Source organism: Acanthopagrus latus, chromosome 20, assembly GCF_904848185.1.
Source record: "Acanthopagrus latus isolate v.2019 chromosome 20, fAcaLat1.1, whole genome shotgun sequence".
In the NCBI taxonomy this organism is placed as follows: Eukaryota; Metazoa; Chordata; class Actinopteri; order Spariformes; family Sparidae; genus Acanthopagrus; species Acanthopagrus latus.
This window is the reverse complement of record NC_051058.1, coordinates 2,712,086-2,735,516: the sequence shown is the minus strand read 5'-3', so window position 1 is coordinate 2,735,516 and position 23,431 is coordinate 2,712,086. Positions and strand designations below refer to the sequence as shown.

Below are 23,431 nucleotides of genomic sequence, written 5' to 3'. Positions count from 1 at the left end.
TAATCTGCCTATTGAAATCTAGCTCAAACAATACAATCACTTTTGTCTGTTTCATTAAAACTCCAATCTGAAACCAGGCAGATAGTGAGGGTTTTGTCTCAGGAATATTAGTCCCCTGCAGAGCATAGAAAATCACATCATCTATCTAATGAAAATCTAATTGAAGTCCAATACCAATGAGAAACCCAATAGTCACAGCTATAATGGAAAAGCACCTTTTTGTGGTACAGAATGTGTCTGCTGCTTCTCCTCACCACCATGCTATCTCTACAGCAGCAGCCATTGGTTGCTTTTAACTTTGATGTGATTGACTACGCTCAAAGTGAGAGTGTTGATAATCAATAATCACACCCCTTACAGGCAGTTCCAGCAAGAATTCTCCTTCTTATCATATTAGGAGGGGAGGGAGGTTTCCACACAGGGCCAAAGGTCTGTCCGTTTATGGCCGATTTAACCACCTGCTGGTGCCACGGATCTAAAATACTCCTGCATTCTGAACAGCTGCCACTGACAGGCATGTTGAATTGAAATATGATATGGATTCATTTGTTCAAGAAGGAAGCAAAAACAGAAATCCTGGAGAGTCAAAGTAGACAAAAACTGTTCAGTCATGATATCGACAGTTGAATGCAATTACACCGACTCTATAATGTATGGTGACTTGGTTATATGAGAAACACTGAGGAAATCTCTTTGTTCCGGTAAACTGATACAATCCCTGAAATCTGAATATTTCATAGAGCTGACTTCAAATACCCACAGACTGAATTATTTGGCAGCCGATTCAAAAGTGTCAGGCTGCGATGGTGCCCCGTTCCAGGTCAGTACAAAAGCTTCAACTTTTGGCATATTTGTGGTCAAAAATCAAAACAGCCCATCGTGCTGCCATCCGCATTATTCATACAGAAATGTAAAGTAACTCTAAAGCCAATGACATTTACTTTCTGCTGCCCCTAATACACCAGTGGTGTTGTCTCATATATTCCTGACCTTTAGTATAATCCTTTCAATCTACCCAGAGCCTGTTGTGCATTGGCAGTGACGGCTGATATCACAGCAGAGACACATAGCAGCTGTGTTGGGATGACTGCTGTTCCGTCTGATAATCCAATGCAGTAGGAATCAAAGTGAAAATCACGCATGCAGGTATGCCTGCACTTCACTTCAATGGGCTATACCGCCCAAATCCTAGATGTTCCCACGACAAAGCGATGGAAGATAAATGGGCAATACGTATGTTCTGATAAAGTCCACAACACACTCAGAGGATGAATTTTACAGCTTATTAAAGATGAAACAAGCAAGGGTGTTACCATGTTTCTCCACATCCTTCAAAGGGTCAACGCCAGGAGAGAGGATGAAGAACATGGGCGTAGCTGGACCTGACTCTTCAAAGGAGACGGCGAAGTCCAGTGATCTGCCAATCACGTACTTACTCCCCAGTTTCTCCTCTACAAAGTCTCTGCGGGGAGAATATGGCTCAGTTCTCCTAGCAACATTTTCTTATTATGTTTGACCGACAAGCTGCATGGCTTTAAGAGTGGGAATCTTCTGTAGCACAGTGTGTTATACAGACAGCTGCTTATAGAAAAAAAAATATTAACTCCAGTCACGACTGTGTTGTCAGTGGCTTTTTTTTTTCAACATCTCTGAATTGAATCCATCAACCTGTACAACAGTAAGGAAGAGTGAACAGTTACTTACATATGTTCTGTATGGAAATCACGCTGGAACAGAATATTTGAAGATACAGAACATAAATCATCTTCTGATCGAAGACTTGCAGCAATTAAAAACTGAATTTCAAATGTTTTAATGATTTTGGCAGCAAACACTGATGTTGCTGACAACAGTAACAAAAAACAGCTTTAATCATGTCTGACACAATCCATAGATCAATTACATCGAGGTATTCATCTTAACTTAACCAGCTTACCTCAGCCGCATCATTGAGACTATTCTGACAGCAAAAGGGCTTTCAATAAGGATACAATGCCTGAATAACAACATCCAATCAAATGACCTGTTTCTAATCAACACTTTACGCTTTCAGTTTGGCCTCTGCTGTGAATAATATGACAATTATTTATGCAGAACTGGAGGTCAATAAATAGCACAGTGACACAGCTTATTTCTGAGGATGTGTTTAGTGTCCAAGAGAAGGGTTACAGATGGAGGTAGGCAGGCCAAGCCATCTGCAGGCTAGTTTTTAGTAGCCTTGCTCACTCGTCCAACACTGTTCATACTGTTAGTATACTGCTAGAACGAAGAGGTTTTCTACCTCCACTGGTGACCAATTTCTTATATTTGGCTGCTTGAGAAGGTGTTGACTGTAGTGTAGCACAAAGGGACTACACCTTATATTTAAGTCTACAACTGTAGTGTTGTAAAATGACTACTAAATGAAGATTTGAACCTTTTCAGTTACCAGTTAAAATGTTCAATTAATATTTGCGTAGCTCTTGGCAGTGCTTTGTTGTATCCATTTTATTTGTTTTATTATCCAAGCAAGATATCAAGTAAGTTAGTGGAGATTGGGTGTTAATTACAGACGGACGTAGGGTCTGATGTCATTCGTAGAGGGCTTTCGTCTAATAATGAGGCTCATTGATTGCACCTGCAGAGCTGTGTAATTGCAGCCACTTCTCAGTGACAGATGAAGACAGCAGCAGTGAGCACAGGTGCCCTGTCAACTCAAACTATAAGCCAAAGGTTAAGATGTTTAACCTTTAGCCTCTGACCAAACAGCACTGGTCAGTGAGATCCTTCACGGATCAGAGACAAAGGGGCAAGCTATGATTCCACTTCTCACCTGACGGCGTACGTCATGCGGTCAGGCCTCAGGGCCCTCATCATGCACAGTCTCTGGAGTGAGGTTTTGTTCTTCCATTCCTGTGGGAATTTCTCTTTTTCTGGACACTCAGACTCCACAAACTTCTTCCAGCGTTTGGCAGAGCCCTCGATGTCTCGGTCAAGGTTCCGGAACTCTTCTATGGAGCACAGGGACTGGTGGGTGGAGAGAGAATAGTGGGTAATACAGAAAACCACTGTATTTTTGTTTAAAAAAGTGCTGCTACTGTGATCAGCGATGCGCATTAAAGTTTTTGACGACTTCAGAAACATTTCACAAGACGCAGCAAAACGTCTGACTTTGTTTGCAAAAGTTGGCGGAAAAAGAAAAGAGACAAAAAACAGAAAGGAGTGCTTATCATCCCTCACGCCTATATAAATATATTTATTCAAACGGAAATGCTGAGTAAACATGATCCCTTTCATAACGGGACGGGGGGCTGGGGAGGACTGAATATGCTTCCGTTGCAGAACCAGTAGGGGATCTGCGTGACGTCCCAGCTGACAGACGCCTTATCACATCGGTGGAGAACGGCAGTGTCACGCGGTGCAGCCCCCAGCAGGTACGCTACCTGACGAGCGCACACACACATGCAGTGTGTTTGCTGTCTCAAGTTGAGTTGGGTCCTCTTTCCCATAACGGATGAGGAATGCATTGATTTAGGATTATGATGGTTTGATTAGCTTGTGGGAAAATCCTGGCTTCTTTGCTGTATAATGCATTGATTTTTTTCACAACACTACGGTCTTATAAAATCTTATGAGCCTTTTTAATTAGTGGTTATATTGTGTTTTGTCCCCTCTACATTTCTTTGTTGGTAAAAACAGAAATAATACAGTGACCAAATAATGCGATACAAAATACGCAATAAGTAAGGAATGGCTGTCTGTCTGTCTGTCTTTATGTCAATCGCTTATCTCAAGAGCCGTCCATCTGACCCACTTCACACTTGGCAGTTTTGTTCTTGAGGGCCCAAGAAAGTGCAGTGTTGAATTTGGTGCAAAAAAAACACAAGACAGGCTTGATATTGATAAGATTTTGAATAAACAGCGAACACCGCTCCGCTCTGTGCAGTGGAATTGGTTAATAGCTGCATCCCTTTAGCAGACACATATCCAATACCCTTGTGAATCCTTAAAAATCTACTTTTCGAACAAAAGCTCACCACCGGGTGAGTGTTAAGGTAGAGGGACAAAGTGCCTCAGCACATTCAGTTTGCTTAATTACCACAGGCAAGTGGTAACCTCTCAGGGCCAATTAGAATACTCTGGGTCTCGTGGGATTCCGGCACTGCTAAAATTACCAAGATGGCCAATCAATCAGTGGATCTTCTCCTTTGTAGCTTTCCAACTGATTATATTTCCATCCGCGATAAGAAAATCGAGTGACAGAATTTGGAGCCTTAATCATCCACCGTAGATTGAGTGCAGTTGGGGAAAGGTTGTTTCCAAATCCTCAGAGGGGTTTAGGTTAACTTAATATTCTAGGTGGTACAGATTGAAAAATGCATGAGCACGAGAGGCTAAAAAAACATGCTGCCGTTAGGGCTTAGTTTGCTGCTAAACTGATCTGACAAGAGAGGGAACCTCTGCTGCTTGACGTCCACAGGGCTGCATTTCCAAACGTCTGTTCTTTAAGAGGAGCTACGGGTGTGCAGAGTTTGTTCTCGTGCCCTTTCAATGTTAAAACGCACTGAGGTCACAGCTAAGCTGGGCCCTGGAGGATCACATGCTGTCAAAGCGGAGGTTTGGGTGAAAAAGAGAAAACAGACTTCAACTATGCTGCCAGCACTTTTAAGTACGTTTAAGGGAATACCTTGCGGGAAATAATGGATTTCAGTCATGCCTCTCACAGGCTGACGGAAAACTTTGTTAGGCAAGACAGAGGAGTCAATTAAATCTTTTATTAGTGGAGACTGTTTTTCAAGACTTCAGCAATGAAGGGCATCTAGGATGTACTCTTCTGCACTTTTTTTTAACACATAACTATGTATCTCAACGTAGGAGTTCTGTCTTTACAAACAAGCTAACTACAGTGGGATTGTATGAACAACTTTATACTGTAGTTTTGTACAGATCTTTGCAAGAACGTTTTTTATTTATTTATTTATTTTTACAATTTCTTAGGAAATGAAACTGTTTCAGTTCAGAAATATGTTCTCATTCTTCCATTTGAACGCTTCGCTGTGTCGAATTACGTACTGTACGTGCAGAAGGCAGTTTTCACATTCATTGCTCAAAGTGTAAATTATCTGAGAGCTCATGAAAATTAGATTTTAAAAGGCGTTATTTGTGACATCACAAACAGTTTGGAGGTCAGTCTGGGTCATATATACAGCATATCAAAGTGTGATGTGAAAACTTGAAGCCTCAGGGCACACACACTGAGAATGGACTTCATGGTGAAGAAGGAGACAGCTTTAATCCAGCAAACTTGTGAAATTGCGAATATGTACATTTTCATATACTATGGAATATTTAATAACGGAGAAAGAGGAGTTGCCATGTAAGGATGTTAAAGTGGTAATTCAATACTTTTATCTGCAACAGCCATATCAGACATGCATTAGAGAAATGTAATGTATGTCTTAAAAACATACATAAGGGGATCTTTAATTTAAAAGTGAAGAAAAGACAATACAGCCATCTCTGCCTCTCTCCGTACCTTGATCCCTCCCCAGGAGTGGTTGGATAGGAAATCGACTGGTGATGTTACACCTGGCTGGACAGGGTATCTCAGAAGGAAGTCCAGCTCTGCAGGGTTTATTTCTTTATTCATCAGCAGAATCTGGGGACACAACAAACAGGAAGGATTTCCAAATTTCGTATTTCCAGCACAAACCACATTTTCCTTTCCACTTGATTAGATCTGAACAGGGCCGCTGGTCTCAGGAGCAACTGATTTCGATGGCATGCCTTTTCTCAGAACAAACCATGCAGAGGATGAGACTGGCTTCCATTCCTACCTGGAAGGCGAGCTGAGCGATGTACGTGAGCTTGTCACACTCAAACAGGCCTCTGGTGGTGTACTGGAAAACTGAGGAGGTGATGCTGTCAATTAGGTTGGACACCCGCTGCTTCAGAGCCTCGTCCGGCTCGGCCTTCAGAACCGCTTTCTGGAAGACCACACTGAATGCCTGAGGACGCACAGGAGCAAGTACAACACTCAATACTGTCTCACTGTCCGACATCAAAGTGTTAGAAATACCCGAGTAACAACATTGTTGAATACAGAATCACCTAGAGTCCACAAATGTAAACCAAAAATTCACATGACTGGGTTGTATTGTGTTCATTTGTTAATTACAAACTGGATATCCTAAAGTCAGTGTCGGTCACCTCTGACATGATGGATATGATATGGCCTAAAGACAAACTAATCAATACAACCCTGACTGTTTTATAGAGAGCTTTTAACTGTGATTGATTGATGCGTTGAAGCTCATGTAAGTGTGTATGAATGTGTTGCCATGCTCTGAGTCTGAGAGTTCAATATTATGAATTTATTGCTGAACCGTTTTTAATAGATAAGAATTTTAGATTAGAATATTAAAAGTTTAAATAAATAAATCAGCATTTATGAAGCATTGATAAAGCATATGAGCTAGCCCCTGCTGTGTGTCTCCATGGTAAGCTACTGTATCCCCCCTGCAAGCTTTCCCGGTCCCATTTTCTTTCTTTTTTTTTTTTTTAACCCATCTCGGTTTTGATCTCTGCCAGCATTCCTCACAGGTTGCCTGTGCTAGCGATGTAAACGTCAACACACTGGGGTGCTCCAAGCTCCAGGCAGAGTTAACTAGCAGCTAACAGCAGCTGGCATGCTGCCTCCAATGTGTTTGTAACAGAAGGGAATAGACAGAGTCAATTCTTACATATTGGACCTTTAAAAAATTTAGCTATATGTTTTTTTTTTGTGATCTGTATTAATTGACTTTTTTGTATGCTTGGGGAAAACATACTGGCTTCTTATAGAATTTATATGATGGACAGGTTATCTGTTTTGGTCTCCACCAGCTAAGAGAAAAGTATCTGTCTCTTTAGCTGTGAATTGCTCCTCATGTTCACCAGCTAGTATGCTGTTTGGTGTTGAGCAGGTATTGTACACAAACACAAAGGTCATTCTTGTGTAAAAGTAAAGATACTGTGTTAAAATATTACCTTAGTTAAAGTGAAAAGCCCCCCCATATGGATAGAACTTGGGTAGAAGTCTTAGTATCTGACATTAAGTATGTCTTATAGCTAAAGTAACTGTCTCTTAATAAATGTACTTAAGTATCAAAGGTACAAGTAAAAATAAATGATACATGTTACATGAATATATAAACTGTATACCATGGATCATCTACTTGTTCGACATACATGACACAGTAAGAGCTGTGAACCAAAAGAGTGAAGCTGTTCACTGGAGACCAAAACAATGAGCTCAAAAATGCCAACACAGAGAACTGCAGGTTTGGGCTCCTAACTTTGTTGTGAGTTATTATTAATGAGCTGTTTCACAGTGTGCATTTGACTCATTGTTTATTATTTAAAAAAAAAACAAAAAAAACCCCAAAAAAATCATTTTCCAGCAGGACTTTGCACCTGCCCACATTGCCAAAGGTACAAAAAGCTGGTTCAATGACCATGGTGTTACTGTGCTTGATTGGCCAGAAAACGTGCCTGACCTGAGCCCCACAGAGAATCTCTGGGTTATTGTCAAGAGGAAGATGAGAAACACCAGAACAAACAATGCAGACGACCTGAAGGCCACTATCAAAGCAACCAGGGCTTCCATTACACCTGAGCAGTGCCACAGGCTGATCGCCTCCATGCCACGCCACATTAATTCATGCAAAAGGAGGCCCAACCAAGTATGTACTGCATAGAAATGAACATGCTTTTCAGAAGCCTGTCATTTCTGTTTAAAATATCCTTTTTTTTTATCTTATGTAATATTCTAATTTTCTGAGACACTGAATTTTGGGTTTTCATTATCTGTAAGCCATAATCATCAAAATTGCAAGAAACGAAGGCTGGAAATAGTTCACTCTATGTGTAATGAATCTATATAATGTATGGTTTTCACTTTCTGAAATGAGTGACAAAAAATATTGAACTTTTTCATGATATTCAACATTTTTGAGATGTACTTGTATACTACAAACCAGGTGCAGACTGAAATTTCAGTCAATTTAAGTGTAGCTAACGGTCATTATTTTCAGCTCGGTGTCCTCTGTGTCATTCCTACCAGTTTAGCAGAGTCACTTATGTGTCTACCCTTGTGTGAAGAACACATATTATAACATATTTCATTTCATTCACAAGGTCAAAGGTATATATTCTCTGAATGTGTTTTCATTTGATTATGTTGGGAAATAACTTGGGCCAGGGCAGCTACCTGCGGAGTCGGGAGTGATTGCAAACCATATCTCAGGCTGCCTCCTCTCAGCACTCGCTGGCTGACAATATGAAAGACATTACGCTCTACATAACCACATTAGGGAGCCACAAACACAATAAAAGCAGGGCAAAGAGCATAAAACATGGCGAGCAAATGGAAGAAGGAGGGGAGGAACAGAGGAATGAGTGTAAAGAGGGGTCTCACTGAGGGCCCGAGAGGCAGGGAGGAAACATGACGTGTCAGTAGACAGGCTACCTTGAGAGAGAACTGGTACATGGGGTGGATTTTATTGAGGTCGTTCATTATGAAGTACAATAAGGAAGCCCGTGCCGCTGCTGGTCGGTAGTGCTCCCGAGCCTCATTGATTTTTGCCTCCGTCACCTTGGCTTCTTTTACCTACAGTAAAGACAGAGCAAACACAAATGAAATCATACTCATAGACACAAGCATGCATCGGCACGGACATGCATACACTCAGGATTCATCAATCAGCTAATGATGAAATTGCGCACCATCCAATAAAACACCCTCCAGTGAAGAGCAGAGCTATTCCAATTTCACGGTTCCAGACAAAATGTTCTCACACTGCGTGGAACACGACAATTATGTGCCTTTTTTTTTTTTTTTTTTTTAGTAGCAAATGCCTGTGCAATTATGCTTAAGAATGAACATCTGCAAAGGCAGCGCTCATCTCCTCGCTGACAGAATGTCTCACATCATCATACAGTACTTCCTCAGGAGCGCTCTGAAGTATCAGAAACATCATTCTTTCCTAAGGTGACATGATCTTATTTGCTGGAGAAAAAAAAAGGTAAAAAATGAGTAAGGGAGAATACTTGTATTACTGTGAAATACTGTGTATTTTGTACATTCGGGTGACCAATGAAAGACTTACTGGGTGCCTTCAAGTAGGTGAATGAATAAGGGATTGATATTCTGAGTTTGGAACTAAAGTTGAAATAATCTACACGGTAAAAAAATTTGGGTTGTGACAACGACATTAAAATGTGATATTTCTTGGCGAGGTGACGTCTCGTGATATCCGTCCACCAGCGGCCAGCATTATGGAGTTTCAAGGTGAACTCGAGATTAGCACTGAAGTTGCCCTCGCGTTTGAAAATCGTTTGTGTGGCAGCATTTTGGGTACCCGGTTGAAACAGTAAACGGCGACAGACCAACAGACAAGACACAAACAAAATGTAAGCACTGTAGGAAAATAGTGACGTAAACCGTGGCTAAGCCCCATGCAAAGACACCTACAGAACCACTGCAGCTCTCTGCTAAGCTCAGCTGTGACGGTGAAGAAAAACACTGAAAGGCCAGACGATGTTGACAATTGCCTGGGAAATGGTAAATGTTGCACTGCAGACTCGCCCACACAGGGGCAAGCTGTCACTGACTGGGAGCTTAAAAGGCCAAACCATGACATCGCTACTGTGACTGACAATGTGCGTAATAGCCGAGAATATCTTATAGGTTGGCCAGTGGAGTTGTAGCCAGCTCTCAGCTCTGTTATCATGCTTTGTAGAGAAATGTGGTCAGCCTCTGCACTGTAAGTAATGAGAGAGAACTACTTTGAATATGGCTCGCACTTAAAACACAAGACAAAGAAAATGTGAGTGTTAATTATTTTTGTGTTTTTCCTTTCAATTTGTGGAAAGGAGCTCAGTTAGAAGGTCACATGCAGCTGCAATTAGAAGCTCGCACATAATTCATGCGCAGTTATAAGGGCTGAAAATACTCATGAGAAATAACACAGGAGAGTAGCCAGTCGGTAGAGTTTGTGGCAGAACCTTTAACAGTGCGTACATATTGTTTGTGTCTTTTACTGCATATGATAATTCATACTCAGTCTCAGCCTCCTTTGACAATGACTTCAGTGTACATGACACTTTCTCTTTGTAAAATAATCGTCATAAACATCGATATGAATGTGATGAACTGACTTTCACAAATCTGAAAATGGAAAAACTGCCACAGCCTGAATGACCTGCTGCCCATCTATGCTGTTTGAAGGAGGGTGCCGTGCGTTGCCAGATGGAAACATTAAATTATTATACCAGAGGCTTAAAATTATCGGATTTGGGGGAAACTGATTGTAGGCGAGTCACGACCATGAGAGCAAATAGGCATAAATATGTCAGTTTTCAGAACGGCATTTGAAATAAATAACTGGGCGGATCAAAGCCCCGATGATGTTTTATGAACAAGCAAATGCTTTACATTTACTCGCTGTCTATATTTTGATGTCTGCTTTAATATCATTTTGTTTTCTGTTTAATAGTTTTTATTTTGTTGATAGACCATACTGTGTAGTTATACTGTAGTAACTGCTTACCCAATATTTACTTGGTAATAACAAAAAAAAAAGAAAGCGAAATAAACCACCTAAAACAAGGCTCACCTTTAAAAATCTCTAACAGTTCAAGTGTATGTTTTAAAGGGAAAATTCACATCGCTTTACATCCGACCGGCCTTTCTATTGGCACTACATTCTCTCAACCGTAGAACCTCCGTATCCTTACACATTAGCGAACTGGGCAACAGCTGATGTGCGAGCGGCAGAATACAGTGCGAGGCCCAGTTGCTGGACGAGAGGTTTACTTTAAATAAAAACAAAACTTAACTCTCCGTATCCCTCCGCATCAGCGCAACTGCGTGAACAGTGATTACGGTACAGACCGAGTATAGACATGTACTTTATATGACCCCACTTCGAAAATCCCTTTAAAAGCTCATACACCCTGCTACACTGTTATTGCAATGAAGGAACTGCTTTATTTCACAGCAAACATACACAGCAATGACTTTAATGTACGTATGAAAAGGTGTGATTAGTAGCAATAGGAGCAGAGATGATACAAACATGACCGGAGCTGTAAAGATAAAAATGGATGGGACCTTTTCCTCGATCTCAGCGGCGGTGCGTTTCGTCGTCTCCAGGTTTTCCACCAGCTCTGTGTCACCCAGGAAGTTCCCTGAGGCCGAGGACAGACGGGACAGCAGATTGTCCTCCAGTGTCTTCAGAGTGATCTTAAAACCGTTTTGCTGCTTGGTCAGGTCAGACTAATAAAAAACACAAACACACAACAACTTGTTTTCCAACTTATATCAGGATTTCAGATACACCGTATGCTTGCCTGTCAGGTTCTTTTCTGGCCGCATCATAATGTGAGGCGGTGGGAGATGTTGAAGGTGTGGGTCAATAAGAGGACATGAATACTGAAGGGCACCTCAAAGGCAGAACTAATCGATATGCTCTGCGCTGGCTATCCGGACCCATGAAGGGAGCGCTCTGGGCTGGATTAGCCAGCTTCCTTCTGGTTGCCAACATCAAACCTCTGCCAGGCGACCTAACCCTAGATGTGATGAGACCGTCGATTCCAGCAAGAAGGGAAGGAGCTTTGATGGTGAACCGCACACACACACACACACACACACACACACACGCATGCACGCACACATGCACACACACACACACACATTTTCTTTCACACACGTTTCTATGATTCATCTGACACATGCATGTATGCATTCAATTATGAACCGATACAGGCAGAATATGCACACACACGGCTCAGCAACAACGGGCTGTACTCACACCTCACCATATGGATTAGAGCACCCTGTCCTCTAATAAAGCTTGAAGTCAAACACTTTTTTTCTGTCTTTGTTCTAGCTGAAAAAAAAAAAAAAAACAAGCGTCTTAGAGAAACTTTCACTGTTTCAAAGCCTTTGGTTTGAGCGGCGTCGGGAGAACAAAGTCGGCAGGGCACGGTTACTTCTCTTTATTGCTTCATTCTGCTTTGTCCTTCATTAGAGTCTGTTGTAGCTCCTTGTTTCTGCTCGATAATGGCTTTGCTTTATTGAAGTTTCCCTTAATAGAAGCCTCTTTGACCTTTGAATTGTTGTAATTACAGGAGGGCGGGCTGTTGTGAGATTTGCCTACTCCAGTGTTGTCGGTGACTGATAATAGCTGAGGGTTTTTTTGAGCGGCGTGATCCCTGCCAGACGGTGGTTATACGTTTCTGGCGCTGCTCGTCTCTGCCCCCGTGTACCCACCGGGGGAGCTGGAAAAGCTGCTGGTGGGAGTGGGGGTGGAGCTGTTCCTCCCCCCCTGAGGCATAATGTTCCCATGACAAAAGACATACTTAGCTCAGATCGCACCAGGGGAGCAGATAGTTTAAGAGATCACACTGCTTAATTGCTCTCTTTATGACAGTATTTCCTATTGCGGTGATGAGAGGTATTTTACACCATTGTTAAAACTAATTGAGCCTCTGCCTTGTTAAATCGTACATGCTCCGAGTTTGACGTTATTACTCACACTGTAGTTGAAAAGTTCCTCCCTGCCAAAAATGATGTGATTCATGGCATTTTAAGAAAAGATCTGACATGTGAGGAGAAAAAAAAGAAGAGAATGGTTTTGAGTGGTGGACATTTAACCGAGAACTGTGTGAGTCAACTGTGACCTTCTACTCGCGCAGACCGAGGGCTCTTGAGGGGAAAAGCTATCCACGCTAAAACATTCCCGACTGGATCCAGTAATGAGTCAGTTTTTAACGATTAGCTTTCCTCTGGCACAATGTTCTTGTAATTACCCTTGCTTGGGAAAAACAAACAATTAACCAGTCAGCAGAACACCCTAATTGGGATTAAAATGAGATATTAAATCTATCATTTTTTTAGGCAAATGATTACTGAGTGCCACCGAGCAGCCCTGTTAAGGTAATTTGGGAAGTGGAACATTTTGGCTCTCATTATCGGCGTGTCGGAGCAAACACACATGGGTGAGACGCACACATGCTCATAGGCGCAGAGGGAGGAGCGGCGGAGGCACTTATTGTGGTAAAAGGTTGTAGTCTGATCCCCGTGTGCTCTCTCCAAAAAGGCAACTTGACATTTTAAGCTCCTTAGCCCGTCTTTGGCTTGGTTAAATGAGAGCTCTTTCACCCGGTAGTCATCCTCGGCTCAGTGGCGACGCTAACCTCATTAAAGGTATAATGGCACCGAGCCCGTTCAGAGAATACAAACAGGTACAGCCAATTTGCACTCCGCTATCAGTCTGATGATTGTTATCAGTCCGGGTTGTTTACTGACAACAAAAACCCATTCAGCGCTTCATTCTATGGGCCGTGTTTTGATAGGAGGGTTCTGGGAGTGTACACAGCCCCCCCTCCACCGCCCACCTTCAACTTTCAGTGTTAATTAAAATGATAAGTGAGTTCCAGATCTTGTTTTTTTTTTTTTTTTCGCTCACCCACCGATCTCAGTGAAATGCTAATTAAACAAGCTTCATTAAATCACATTTCACTTCTTCTCCATTGGATTTTGCTGAGGGGACATAAGGCTTAAAATAACTACGGCATTTTGCCACCCCCCCCACCACCATGTTTATTAAAAATGCTGATTCGTCCATGGATAAAAGCCTACAGGTCTGAATAAAGCGCTGCCTACAGAGGCCCAACGCAAACGAGGACACCTCCAGAAAACCATCAAAATGCAAATAGGATTGTGTTGGAGTAAATCCGCCTGACCCGTTAACAGAGTTCCCACATTATCTTCCGTTCTGATCTCTCAGAGAGACTGCCGTCAGCCAAACGTATTCTGAATGGAGAGGGATTTTGCGAGTTTCCCTCTCCCCCCCTCAACTAACAAGAGCCGCATTTAAGGAACAGTGGAAGTGTGTCAATGTGTTGTCTAATTGCCGTGGTACAGTAGTGCCATCGGCCAATCCATTTCAAACAGCTGACATGAAAAGAGCAGATTTTGCAGAAGAGACGAGTGCGAGGCATCATTAGGCGCTGGAGCTTTGATCAAGTGAATTTTCACTTAATTACGAACATTTACATTCACACCGTGGATCATACTGTGGGTATCGTTACTATCTGCTGCTCATTACTCCTCAAAAGTTGGCCGTACAGCTGCCAGGAACATGCTGTATTGTACATATTGTGCAGAGCCGGCCATTAACTCTGACCAGCGATGACAGCTTAAAGGTACAGCTGCTGACGCCGACGCTCATCAACCGAGTGGAACAGCGGTTCTCCCCTGCTCATCGAGGGTCCAAAGTCCAAACAACAAAGATGTTCGTTTGCATCAAAAAAGGAAAATGCACCTTAAAGCGACTCCTATCTGCGCCTCCTTTGATTTTGGAGAGGTGGATGTGGATAAATGAGTCTGCCAAAGTGATAAGAAAAAGATGAAACTCCCTTGAGGATAGCATCAAGACACAATTACACAATTCCTGGAGCTCGGTGATAAATGAATGAGTGTCTCAGGAGCAGTACCCAGGGTGACAAGAGACACAAAGCTAAATTGTTAGTGCTTCAAAAGTTAATGTGATTCTTTGATTTAGGATTATTGGATTATTGTCTTCGTGGGTGATTCTTCATGGAGGCAACAGACTAACACACCATGACATTCAAATAAAACATACTTTATCTTTTGCGACCGTCTATCATCATTTAGGATGTTGATGCTTCAAACACAGCAGTTCATGAAAGCTTTTGGAAGTTCTGTCTATTTGTTGGGTGGGTATAACATCACAGCCAAAGCAGTTGGTAGTTTTGGTTTAACAACAGTTGTATTGTTGGTATGAACTGTTTCTTACAATAACCTGTGCATGTTTTACTTCAGTTTGTGCTTAAAAAGAGAAGGGAAAAAAAGCCATTGTATTGTAAAGTAATCCTACAGATACCTAGCCAACAGTTATAGATTGTTTTTTATTAATTGAATAAATGGAATAAGTATGTGTAATGAGAAAAGGGTCTTGTATAGTGACAAGCTCAGAGATATTTTGCATCAGACTCTGCAGGTTCCCTCAGCGTTACTGAACAATTTAGTGTCTTTTGGTAACTTGTTTTGGTTATGCAACCCATAACCTCACTGTTGTGGTTATCTTGTCAGCGTGGTTTACAGCAGGAGCAGGTGTCTGTTTTCAGTAAAAATGCTTAAATAAACTGCTCAGCAATAGCAGACAGACACAGATGAACAGAGTTGATAGAGACTAAGACTAAAAGGAAGATGAAAAACTAAATAGACTAAAGGATTAGAGCAAAAGAGAATTAATACTACATTTATAAAAGTTTTTTAGGTTGGTAATTAGCCCAAAAAATAAATCGTTGCTGTTTTCACCTTTAATATGTGACCATTCACCACTCTTTGGTCTGTACACAGTATATAAAGTAGCTAATTAATCATAAAAAACTGCTTTGTCATGAAGGAACAATTAATTTGCTTCAAATGGAGCTGAACTACAGAGAGTGCCTCAATAAATGCAGATGGTTGACAAATTAAAGACAATTCATGAATAAAAGAGTGGAGAACAAATGCAGATGCAGCTCTTGCACTGTTCAGAGGCTCACTGAATGGTTTGATGAGAGGGAAAACCGTGTGTGTAGCATGATCTTGGCTTTCACCACCGCCTGAGCTCAACCCAGATGGACAATCACAGTATGGATGCGACATGGTGGTGAAGTGATGCCGTATTTACATTGGCCAACCAGGTTTTCTATAAACTGATCAATATACAAGTTGTAAAGTTAGAGCTAGAACAGTTTGTAACTACAGTCGGCCTGTAAAGACAGACTACTGAGTTGATGAGTCTCCCACAAAAAAATCTGTGGTCTCCTTTAGACACTTGCTAGCAACCGTGACGAGGGAACTGGAAATGCTACTTCAACTCATAACTACAGCGCTCTGTTTCCCATCAAATGCCTGAGCCCCGAACTGCCATGGGATTAGCTGATGTCACCTGGTAAGTGCTTCAGTGTGAGAGGCTGCAGGAGTCAGGAGTGGTAAACATACAAATGGGATGAATGCCAAACAGCAATCATTTCAGTAGAGTTCCATGTATTATCATTCATGGAGGCTAAGCTTATGTAGATTTTTTCATTCAACTGGAAGCATATGAATGCATCTTTTCTACTGTGATTACACATCACTTGCAAAATATTCATATCTACAATAACTGATGTTACGGGCAACTTGGCGGCAGTGGAAACAAAACTTGGACCACAACATTGATATATCATCACTTTTTCAATTGCTTTGGTGGAGTTAAATCAGTAAAGATGTGGTTTAGACAGCTAAATGACGAGCTGAAACCGGAGCAGCTAAGAACTGTTAGCTGTTTACTGAAATTTGGAAAATAAATTCAATAAATTGTAATACTGATTAAAAACTAATATGAATGTGCATTTTATTCAAAAACACTATTCAATGCACTTTTTAAGACGGTAATCTAATTACTATGAGTACTATATATGTGTGAGCACACAGGCACCATGAGCATACGGTGATAGATTGAGACACACACACAGACACACACAGACACACACATGCACACATAGCCGTGCAGCGTCCCAATCTCCCTAAGTGAGGGACCCAGAGCTCCATAATTATCACACATCCACTTAGTTTGCCGGTAATCAAAGGCACCAGCTGATTGTTTTGGAATCAAAGAGCCCGGACCTGCAGCCTCTTGTGATGTTTAAAGAAAGCGATGTTTTCTCGCCGCCATGTTGCGTTAAAAAGAGGGATAATGACGAGCCAGAGCGCTACGCCGGGCTCCTGCAGGCCCCTGACTCCTCCGACTGTTTCTTTTAATTACACCTGCACAGAAGAGATGTTAGGAGAGAAACTCAAAAGAGTCAACGTGGAACAGTTGTTTGTTCTGTGATAGCACCTGAAGACTGCTTTCATGTCTGCTCAGGTTCACTTTTACATTCCTGCGACACAGCAGATGAAAAGCGATGTGTCAAAAACGCCTCTTTGTTGTTAAATAGCTGTATCAGGTGGTGTTTCTCTCCACCTGTACTGATACTGTGACTCCCTCACCTTCAGCTGTTCCAGGTCAGGTCTCTCCATGCTGACCACCGCGGCCAGCAGCTGGTCCTCCAGACCGTCTCTGGTCACCGTGAAATTTATCAAGGTGCACTGGGCCTGCAGCTCCGGCTGGTAGTGAGGGCTGGCAAGCTTGGTGTGCAGGATGAGGCGGAAACTGGGGTTGTACTCGCACTCCTTGTCTCCGATCTTTATGTACCTGGTTGGGTATATGAAGGCTGGTAAGATCGCTGACAGCTGATAAATGGAAGTAAATGGAAAGCCTGTTGGCAAAGTAGGTTTTTCTGTTTTCAAAAAAGATTATTCTCTTTCTCAGTTCACTCCTTGATGCCTCAGCTTACGTGTTTCATTTTTTATTTCATGTAGTCTAATCAGTAGTTCTCTAAGAATGTCAATTAAATTACTGAAAATCTAGGTCTTTATTTGAATAAAAAACAAATCTCATGAAAACATCAAAATCAACGACATGCTACTCCATCTCTTAATACTTTCTAACTTCCTGTCTCTGACCTGAGCACAATGAAACTTGAAAAACAGATCACAAATATATAGTTGCATTTTTTTAAAAAGTCAGTAAATTCCTGGAACAGCTGAACACTGAGGCTTTTAGCAAACATGTCTAAAACAGGAGGGAAAAGCATTTGTTGTGGACTACCTTCAGTGATTAATACACACCTGAAACTGTAGTGAGTATATGACATGATGATTGTCTCTTTTATTATTTTCTATCGACATAAACTGTCTGATTAACAGCCACAGTACTGCAATTGCCTTAAACTTGTGGGGGACTTGCGTAACAAAATATTTTGTTTTATATCTGGGAAAAATCCTTCCAGAGTACTGTGGTTAATTGAGTGCCTGGGAAATATGGAAATAATAATGCAATTTATTATGAAAAAGAGGACAAACTGACTTATTGCTACACTGAGTTGCTTTAATTACAGTATCGATTGTAAATCAATCCTTTCTCAATGTAATTATGACTTAGAGGGCTGAAGACAGTATCTTAATGTTGTTGGTTACTTTAGGGTTTATTTAGTCAAACTGGATCTAATATACATGACTGAATGTGACGTATGCAACATCACAGATTTTGCTTCTGATGAAATATCAAGTATTTAAACTTATTCTATTTCTTTAATCACAGCTTGCATTATTATATGGTCCTTACTTCAATACTTCAGTCACAATTTTCAAATACAATTACTTAAAAACCGGCTTTCTCTCACTGTGAGTTCACACTTTCTGGGTCGTATCAGGATTCTTACAGTTGCTTTTAACTTGCCCAAGTCCCCGTGACAGCAGCACCAACAGTGTTACCACAGGGAAACATTAGGAGGAGGATCTTAAGAAGTTCTTTATTTCTATTTAATTAATTAAAAAAAAGTTATATAAATAAAGTACAATTAAAATATTTCCATATATGTTTTATATAAAATATATAAAAAGACGATTCAATTTCATATCTTGCAAAAAATATACAAATTCAAGCAGTTTTAATGACCCCTGTCTGTTTATGTCAAGTTATAAAAAGCTTTCATACAAATTCACAACCTTTTCAACTATTTCTCAAGGACAGGTGGGAATCTGGTTCATAGCTTGATAGCTCAGTAGTAGCTAATTTACTTTATTTTCTGTTAATTTGTCTGACAAATGCAGTAGGTACAGTACGTATCGGTCTAGAATCTGGATCTGATATAGCTCTTCACAGCTGCTCAACCAGTACTGTTGTACTGTATAATATGTTGACTGAAGCTGTAGTCGTCTGTCTTTTCATCAGTTTAAATGAAACTTTCATGGTGAGAAGGTCCAACTGTTGATTGATTATGTTCTGTTATTTACAAGTGCATTATACCAATATTCTACCAGTATCAATATTATAACAGTGTGACAATGAACTTTTCAATCAAATGAGTGACTGACAACATTCTACACTGCATATATTATATAACTCAAATGCACTTCAGTCAATTATAATTTCCATAAACAACAAGCAGTATTGATCCTTTAGAACAGACTGCCTAATATTCATTGTCTGATGTGAATAACAAAGCGTCTAGATGACATTTTAACGAACAAATAAAACAACAACAAAAAAAGCTAAACTGAAGTGATTGACGTAAAGTCACTTCATGTCGCTGCCAGCTAAATCTTCATCATTATCTCATCTGCGCTGTCCCAGCCACTCACTAACTCCTCTGTCATTCAAAGTCCACCCACTCCCTCCCGCCCTGCAGTAAGCCCTTTCAAACTGTACACCACCACCTGACCTTGCCCACCCACCTTCCCCCCTATCAGCCCTGCAGCACACAATACACCTACCCAATACACTCATTGTCTGCCAGGTCTGTGTACCGTGTTCCCAGCCTATTTTTGGCCTCTCTGACCTGTTTTTGGATTTGTTTGCCTGCCTGGTTTTGGTGGTCTCTCCAATCCAGTTGCCTCTCAAGGTGAGCTCAGTGGAACTTGAGGTGAGATTGTTTTTTCAGCAGGTATGAAAAAGTAATGTTCAATACCCAGCCCTAACTCACATGTTAAGTAGTTAGTAAACAGCAGAAGTGTTCTTTACCTTCCCTTCTTAATGGTTTCTCTGCCCAGCAGAGGTCCAAGAACAGGATCGACCAATTCCTCCAAGTTCTCTATCAGAACCACTTCACCTGCCGCCAGTGCCCTCTCTATGGCGTCCAAGTACCTTTCAGGGTGAAACAGCAGAACCCCTCTGTCAGAATATCCTCCAAAACATTAGTACATGCACGTTTCACTGTAAAGCCTCTTACCCTCTCTGTCCAATGCGGATGACACGTAGGTCTTCGCCGTATTTGTTTTTTATCCATTTGATGCCTTGCAGCTGGGGGTCCACCATGAGGGGCCAACGCTGGCAGGAAGTGAGAATGGTGGCGTTCTCACTGGACATCCTGTCAGCCGGCAGCCCCTCGTTCTGCCAAGCTGCAATGTCTGCGTCATCCGCCAGCATGGTCAGCGGGTCCAGGTCAGGGGTCACTGGGATGGGAACCTTACAGATGGTATTGATGAGTGTGTATTTGAATTATGTCTGCTCCTGTCTCCTATTATGAAACTGGATTTATACTTGACCAGCAGTCATGGTGGTAATTATGCAAATGGTATTGATGCATTGCTTGTTGTTCACCCACTGATAGCATCAGAACAACATGATACACATCTAAGTATTAAATCACGCTAGTGATCACGCTGTATGTGAACTTGTGTATTACAGAAACAGGCTTATTCACAAAGTGTTTGCTGTACTGAATAATTCCTGGAACTAAAACTATAATACTCAAAGATCATTGAGCCTTTCTTATAGAGAAACGTCTTACAACCTTTTTTTTTCTTTTTTCACATGGCTGTCTGTCTGTCCCAATGGTATGAAGTTATAAGCAAGTTGTAACAGCTGCACAGCAAGTCCATGAGAACTGTATGCAATACTGCATTAGTGCAATGTTGACCAGGCAGCTGGAGATGTCAGCTCATGGATGAATTAAGATGTATCAATTCCAACCTGCGGCCCTTTGTTATATGAATGAATGAATGAATATTTTATTTTCGTGTCTGGTCATTTACATGACGTGTCCCTCAGGGCATTATTCAGACACATTAACCTACAACAAATCATTAGCATAGTATATGTCAGCCCCTCTTCTATCCCCCTTCCCCATCTGACTGTTCTAGCTGTCCTGTAACAATAAAGGTTAACAGTCCCCAAAAAATAATCATAGAAAAAAATATTAATCAATTCCCAGTGGTCAAATGGAATACTGCAGCAACCACCCAGCCCAGTCTGACCTATTCATAATCAACCGCATAGATGATGGCTGGAAGTTAAATACAAAACCAAAGTTTAATTTAAACTCATCGTGCTCAATGTTCCCAATCTACATCAGCAAACTCGAATCTTATAGAGGCAGTAAGAGTTGACAAATGTGAGTTCTTGACGTCTCCATCGTGGTTGTTATAGTCACCAACATTTCTGAGGAGGTGTCATCCAAAGTGTGAAGGCCACTTGAGGTCACCTACCTTCAGCTGACTAAGATAAGGCCTCCAAGTGTTGTCCATCAGCTGGAGCCTGTAGCGTTTGGTGAAGTATCCCAGGTAGGAGATGAAGGCGGTGATGAGGAGGACGTCCCCACAGAGAGTCCTCTCCTGTTTCTTGAAGTTCTCTACAGCCTCTGCCCAGCGAACGTTTTCTGAAGCTAGACCTCCCACCTGAAACGTGGGGACAAACCAACGGCACATTGTTTTGTTTCACTGAAACATTACATTACTGCAGCATATTCCTCAGGGCCATCTTGTAAAACCACATCTAAATGAATCTACAGCTGCCGTCATCGATGCACAGCCTCATGAACACCAGGAAATCTCCAGAACAACGGTGCCTTGCAACCTTCAAGTCCTTTTTTTTATTAGGTTTTCATATCCTTTATCACCTCTCTGTTCGTGTACCAACACCTCGACTCTTTACTGCAGCAATGAACCAATTTCCCTTCAGGGATCAATAAAGTTCGCCTTAATATCTTATCTCCTCAAAACTTGAGAGGCACTGCCTTGGTACAGATTGCAACTCCTCAGCATACATCATCACTGAAACACTGTACACTTCAGCATGTTGACTGCATTTGCATGGATATTTGTGATTGACGAGCAGATGAGCACAACCTCGCATCCTTTTGTTGCTCCTGTCAGGCCTTTTGAAAACTTCCGCTGAATAATTTAGATTATCATACTAACAGTGTCAACACTCATCTTTTTGTTGTGCCGCTGTCAGCAGGAGATTTACACACCGGCAGATGATGGTGGGATTTGTGTGTGTGTGTGTGTGTGGTGTGTGTGTGTTTGCATGTCCGTGTGTATGTGTGTGTTTGTGTGTGTAACCATATAAACTGTACAAATAAGAAACAGATGGCAACACTATCAAGCAAGATAACAAACATCTATTTTCGGTATACTGTGTATGTGTATAGATACAGGTGTATGCAAATCATCTTAGAAATCCCCTGTACTTGTTCAATTCTAGTTGTTTCATTTGTTTTTGATCGTCATTTATACTCCTTTAAAAAAGGGTGGAGGCTGTGCTTTGAGCTAAAAGCTAATGTAAGCATGCTAACATTCTCACAATCATAATCATCACAATTTTGTACTATAATACTACACTTATACTAATAACACAATGTTACTGTTTGGTCCACCGCTGACACTTCTAAGTCAAATGTTTAAACACTGTGGTGTATGTGTGTGAGGTTTCTGAAATATTAGTGAGTGAAAATTCAGATACTGTTTGTCTCTGACCCGATGCATTGTCTGTTTACATTCTCTCCATGTGTCATTGCTGGTTTCAACCCCGACTAAACATTTGTATGTACATCTAAGAGAGAGACGCACACTAACGAGCTGGGACAAAAATAGTTTGGGTATATATTATGTACAAGCTTGAACACATCTGTAGCCATGTTAGGGAAGTAGTAGGGTGGGACAGATGGGAAAGACAGAGTGTCTGTGTTTGTGTGTGTGTGTGTGCGTGTGTGTGTGTTTGTGTAGCTGATGCTCTGCGTGACCCCGCTGTTGCCCTCCTCACCAGACGGTTGGCCAGGGAAATGGTGCGTGCGGTTGACTCTGCTTCCTGTTGGCACTTGAGCTTGTCTGCAGTGGCTTTCTCAAACTTGGCTGTCAGCTTGGCCAGGTTCTCATTAAGGTGCTGATAGGCCACACAGACACGCACACGCATGCGAGCACACACACAGAGACACACACACACACACACACACACACACACAGAAAAATTGGCACGTGTTAAAACACAGCATGGTCATGAGGAATCTTCAAAGACAAAGAACAAAGATAGCTAAAGTCTCTCTGTGAAATAAAACTTGTGTGTGTGTGTGAAAGTTGGGTAAAACTTATCATTCCCTCCGCTATGGATTTATTTGGCATATGGAAGCAATTAGCACAAGGACAAACAGGATTAATCGGTGGAGAGGCACACAGGTTCAGTAGATTAGTTTGAGGATTGCTAATTCCCCTTGGCTCCGAACCCTCTCTCCGCTCAAGCGATCTGACTGAGGGCTGACAAATGACAGCGAGAAGTCATGCTGGATCTTATTAAGAGTCGTCACTCTGCACTCTGCAGGGTTTGATGTAAGCAGCAGCCGCCGCCGCAGCGTCCCGAGCACCGCGCTCTGCCGGGGCTCTCTGGCGCTCTGATGTGCTGAATGTCAAACTCCGCTGAGAAACAATTATTTACAGCTGCTTTTATCAATAGGGTTTTAAGGTTGATGGATTTGGTTTTAGATAAATGAACAGTGAAAGCTTTTAATGGCACTTACACCAGCTTTGTAT

General features: G+C 41.6%; 1 protein-coding gene across 5 annotated transcripts in view; it reads right to left on the bottom strand.

Annotated features, from left to right (window-relative positions):
- The window catches only part of dnah9 (dynein, axonemal, heavy chain 9), a 157,348-nt gene that overhangs the window by 24,990 nt on the left and 108,927 nt on the right, over positions 1–23,431 (bottom strand). For all 5 annotated transcript variants that reach the window (XM_037081128.1, XM_037081131.1, XM_037081132.1 and 2 more), the window contains 11 exons: positions 22,671–22,790; positions 21,116–21,304; positions 19,858–20,093; positions 19,650–19,772; positions 17,075–17,279; positions 11,135–11,299; positions 8,489–8,629; positions 5,817–5,987; positions 5,516–5,638; positions 2,813–3,006; positions 1,314–1,462 (listed from right to left, as the gene is read on the bottom strand). In XM_037081128.1, coding sequence (XP_036937023.1) covers positions 1,314–1,462; positions 2,813–3,006; positions 5,516–5,638; positions 5,817–5,987; positions 8,489–8,629; positions 11,135–11,299; positions 17,075–17,279; positions 19,650–19,772; positions 19,858–20,093; positions 21,116–21,304; positions 22,671–22,790 — 1,816 coding nt within the window. The remainder of the gene's footprint in view (positions 1–1,313; positions 1,463–2,812; positions 3,007–5,515; positions 5,639–5,816; positions 5,988–8,488; positions 8,630–11,134; positions 11,300–17,074; positions 17,280–19,649; positions 19,773–19,857; positions 20,094–21,115; positions 21,305–22,670; positions 22,791–23,431) is intronic.